The sequence below is a fragment of the Penaeus japonicus genome, unplaced genomic scaffold (assembly GCF_977035675.1).
Source record: "Penaeus japonicus unplaced genomic scaffold, GWHDUDI00000001_assembly GWHDUDI00000031, whole genome shotgun sequence".
Classification (NCBI taxonomy): Eukaryota; Metazoa; Arthropoda; class Malacostraca; order Decapoda; family Penaeidae; genus Penaeus; species Penaeus japonicus.
Genome location: NW_028234433.1, coordinates 1,565,892 through 1,570,891, shown reverse-complemented (window position 1 = coordinate 1,570,891; position 5,000 = coordinate 1,565,892). Strand labels below are relative to the sequence as shown.

The window sequence follows — 5,000 nt, the reverse complement described above, 5'->3', positions numbered from 1 at the left end:
GCATGTTATCGTTTTTTCTTTTTAGTCCATGGTGAAAGAGGACTGAAGGTAGGTGAGGTCGAGGCACACAGTTGTCGTACACATGTGAAAAAAGTTTGTTTGTTTATTACATGAGAATCGTCATTGAAATTAAGGAATAATCTGAACCCGTCTTTAATGGCAGGGCGGTAAGGGGGCTGCCCTCAGCGGCGCGACAAAAGAGGATTCAAACGATTCAGTGAACCAAGTCCCAGGCTACATCTTCTGAAACATTTCCTGGGGTCACAATGTCAAGCTACGCCACCGGTTATCTTGTTAATTAAGGATAAATCATAGGGTGTATGATAGCACTTTCCTTTTGGATTCACAACATTTTGTTTTCCTTTTTAGTTAGAATATTTCTGTTTAGAAAAATGGATTTCAGTCGTGGTATTTTGGATGGGAAAGGGTCTATAGACAATAGGCTATTTTTAAAATGTAAATCCGATAACCTAAGCTGTCAGAAATAAATCAAAGGCCACCAACCTTCAGAAGAGTTACGTTAGTAAGATCTTTAATCCTCTATAATGATATAATCATCATGTTTTAAGGTATCAAAATTAAATAACATGCTTTTAAAGAAAATTTCTTAGTTCAGCCTGACGACAAGCGGTCATGTTTATCATCAAGATCATTATCCTTATTATGATTAATAGTTGTACTATCATGGTGATTATTATTCTAATTGTTGTTATTAATATTATCCTTTATTATTGTACCTGGAATAGGGAATAAGTCGGGCAACGACATTTAAAAGAAAATTGTATGAATGTTAGAATAGCGTGCATCTTTAGCGATGCATACAGTATGAAAATGAAATCCGGCAGCTTCAAAATTCGAATTATGATACTTGTAATGGATGTATCTATATACAAACACAGTGTGTGCGTGTGTGTGTGTGTGTGTGTGTGCGCGCGCGCGCGCGTGTCATCAACCAAGGAAGCATTCTTATATTTTGCCGTTTGCAATACGCCGAAGACTTTTGAACCGGTGTACATGCTTGAATAACTGTATTAGTTTGTTTGTTTTTTTAATTCAGCGTGTAACTGTCATATCCCCAGATATCCCTGCCCTCGGCGCCCCGATTGCAAGACAAAAATGCCCAATGCCCTGACGCCCATGCCCGCCCGCGCTCACGTCAGTCAGTCAGTCAAGCGGCCGCCCACTCACCCTTATCTCACCTTTGACCTAAACAATTGAGTCCTTTCCGCTGTGCCACGGCAAAGCTTCCAAATTACACCAGAACTAAAAGGAAAATCAAGTTTACCCGCCGTGTTTTCACGTTTACGAATAAGAAAAGTTCAGGAAATAAGTCGAGAGCGCGAGAGATCCCAATGGCGTCGAGATCCTGCTGGAAGAAGGGAAACTTTTGACGCCCTTTTGACCACCATTACAGGCGTCTCTTCGGGAATTAAATGTCAGTGCTTCAGGGTGAATAAGGATGTTTAATTAACAATCTCTCGTGAATGGTTGGTCTTGTGTTTGTTTGTGTGTGTGTTTGTGAGTATTTTTTGGAGGTCAGGTTAGGTTACGGTCAAGTTGAAATTTATGTGTAACGCAGTAATTGAACATTTCAAATGAATTTTCATGTGGTAAGTTAACGAAGGACATTTAGATGATTATTTATCCTTGCCATTTGATGTCATAAAGTAGTTGAGCTTCATCTGCCTGTGATCTTTAACTAAGAAGAATAGCTGCACCACGTTAACTTATTAGCATTTATTTATATAGTGTTCCCCCTCACACTCGCTTTTAATATCAAGTGATAGAATAATAGATAGGATATATATATATATAGGATGGGAGGTTGAACCAGTTGAACCCAGTTGAACCCAGTCGTGACAGATGCAGCTCCAGTAATCGCCTTTGCCTCCGTGCCTTCAGGGCTCTGGAAAAGGCTAACATCACCCCCCCCCCTCCATATATGGTCATGATAGAGCTTGTACTGGTTCCCTTATTTATGATATCATTCCAAGAAGGCCTATGAGCTGTAATTCTTTAAACATGGTACAGAATTTGTGTGTTGGTTTTATTGAATGTGTGCCCTCTTTTATTTTATTTTCCTGAGTGACAGAAGTTTTTGATGCCAAAGGAAATTTTAGCATAAGAACAAAATTAGACTTGTGTACTGGAGAAGCATTAGCATATCAAAAGAGGGAAACCATATTTGATTATTTTATTCTATATCTCTTCCATTGTGGTTGGGCCTAATTATCACCAGTTTAATCATATTCACAGTGGTGGTTCAAGTTGGGACAACTTTGAAGCTAATAAGATTTACAAGCTGAAACGTCATAAAAAAAACAAAAACGCAGGTGATATTATATTTATTGTTCATATACCTTCAAAATGTAATGTATTGCTTTTCCTTTCAACTAAACCTCAAAATTGTAAAACTCTCAGCCAGCCTTTTACTTTCAAGAATCTTTAAACTCAATATTTCTGACTAAACTTCAGAATCTGCTGACAATCCTCTTTAACTGGTCTGTTAGTTTCTTTCATTCATGACCCATTTAAAGGAAAGGAATGTCCATAGATATACATGTGCAATTCATGAAAATTCTATTCATAGATTCAACAAGTTGGTAGACAGAGGAAAGGTCTCTTATTAAATTGTTTTGTAATTATAGAAATTGTATGAAAGGACTTCTTAGGTGCCAGTCTTAGTTCTGAAATTCTTAGTGGGCAATTGCATTAAATTGCATTAATGATTCAGAAGATTTCACAATGCATTATTCAGTTTTTATTTCTCTGTAAAGCTTTTTTTAATTTATGTTTTACATATACAATTTCCATTTATTTTTGTATGTAGGAGGATTGTTTAATCTGTTTAAAAAAATTTTTTTTACTGTTTATACAATATATTGCAAGCGTGCATATTCTACAATCAAAGTAGACCGGCCAGTTCACATATCCTTCAGTTGTACCTGATTAGTCGTACTTCACTACAGTCCATCGGGTTATACCGTGCAGCAAACATGTAGGTGATTTTTCCAACATATATGAATATATGCTGGAATTATAATGAGTTCCAACATACTTTTCATTTAGTAGTCTTGTCTGCCAGAGGTATTTATACAGACATGAATGTGATATATATGTATATACATACATATATATATATATATATATATATATATATATATATATATATATATATATATATATATATATATATATTTATATGTACATTTAGTCAGATCAGTTATTTATTTATGAAGAGAGATAAGATGATTGAATCCTGGGCCTTTTGAAATAAAGTGAACTAAGAGAGAATGAGAACAGACACATCAAGATAGTTAGAATACTTGTATAGATTTAGTATCTATACAGATGAGTGCAGAATGAATAACTGTGTTGAAAATAGAAAACCTAAAAAATTAAAAAAAGGAAGATAGCAAATTATTATAGTATAGAGGAAGCTCAGTGTATGAACTGGAATAGAACGAAAGGCATAATGTGAGATAAACGTTTATAATCAGATAAACAAGGTAAAGTAAATATCAGGAAAACTTCCAAATGAAATCCAGTAATTAATTCTAGGAGCAAAATGACTAGAAAAGAAAGAGCAAGACAAATATAATAAAACTTGTAGTTAGAGTGACTCAGTTGCAAGGAGTGGATGGAAACAAGACTCACGGATAATGGGTATCACTCTGAATGGATGATATGGCTCTGAGATTGCCTCTAACATTAATTTGATTTTAATGGCATCAGGTACTTTGTAACATATTTTTACACCATGATATTTTATATTTTTTTGTGATTGTTAGGAGAGCATAAGTGACATTATATCCATTTATTAACATATATATTTTAGATTCCAACTACTGCAGATGTGATTGTCTGTTATCTATATTTCTATTCCTTATTTTTTCTAAGGAATTGATTTTTTTTGTGTGTGTGGAAAGCAACCATTACAATTTACTTTACAATATTCCAGGTGAATATTTTACTCTTGCCTATTTTAAGCATAATGACTGTCTTGTGAATCATAAAACTGATTAGTTCATATTTAATAGCATTGACAGATTTTTCTCCTAATTACTATAGACTTTGATCCCTCTTCTCTAATGCAATCATATTTGTAAAGATCAAAAGGATTGTTCTTTAATCATAATGGCATTTTCTGTAGATGGTCCCAATTAAAAAGTTGCTTTTGTAGATTATTATTATTATTTGATATTGTAATCTTTCTTGCATATTCTAGTGATTCCCATATAAAGTATTTTCTGTATTTTAAAGAGCAGAGACATTAGTTGAGATTCTTGTTAAGTACATATCTTTATAGCCTGGTATTGTTCATTATGATAATGTCATTGGGGTGAATACATTTCATTCATGAATTCTGATTTTAAAGATATATTGCAGACTACCTGTTAGTTCTTGGGCTGAGTCATGGAAAGCCCTGAGTCAGTTGACCTCTCCGATCAAGAAGAGAAGACGTCGCTTATCAAAGTCCAGCCCGAGGAGGAGCATGCCTTCCCCGAGAAGTCCAGAAAGCCATTGGAAACTGTGGCATTCAATCAAGCCAGGTTACGGTGGGCACTTTATAGAGTGAACAAGAATACCGTCTCCGTGAAGGACCTTGAGAATGGGAGTCTGTGGTCTTCAGCATCGTGCTTTGTACTGTTCGTGTTTGCTGGGCTTTTTGTCTTGGGCTTTTGGCAGCTTCAGATGAAGTATCTGAGAACAATTTATTATGATGCTCTTCCCTTTCACTGTGTATGTTCAGTTGTATATACTGTAACTTTTCTAAGAGGAATATATATTTTTCGAAAGCCTTGTGTGTTCTGGATTGTATATACATGTTTAAGGTTGATGGGAAACATGCAGAATATTGTCTTTGAGGAACCTGAATACAAAGATGATATCATTGATGAGGAAGAGTCTAAATGAACAGATCCCAGAACACCAGAAGTGGAAATATTTTATGATAATGATAAATGCTTCATACTCTTACATAACTGAGAAAAGTGCTG

General features: G+C 35.0%; 1 protein-coding gene across 3 annotated transcripts in view; it reads left to right on the top strand.

Annotated features, from left to right (window-relative positions):
• The first annotated feature begins 1,063 nt into the window (after window positions 1-1,063).
• The window catches only part of LOC147468004 (uncharacterized), a 4,464-nt gene continuing 527 nt past the window's right edge, over window positions 1,064-5,000 (top strand). The window contains exons 1-2 of one of the 3 annotated variants that reach the window (XM_086555506.1): window positions 1,064-1,435; window positions 4,390-5,000. The exon at window positions 4,390-5,000 is cut by the window's right edge and continues 527 nt beyond it. In XM_086555506.1, the coding sequence (XP_086411632.1) occupies window positions 4,417-4,917 (501 nt within the window). In that variant the 5' untranslated portion in view covers window positions 1,064-1,435; window positions 4,390-4,416 and the 3' untranslated portion in view covers window positions 4,918-5,000. Of the gene's footprint in view, window positions 1,436-1,506; window positions 1,611-2,013; window positions 2,334-4,389 lie in introns of those variants that run through there. The other 2 variants (XM_086555507.1, XM_086555508.1) reach the window with 2 other exon arrangements.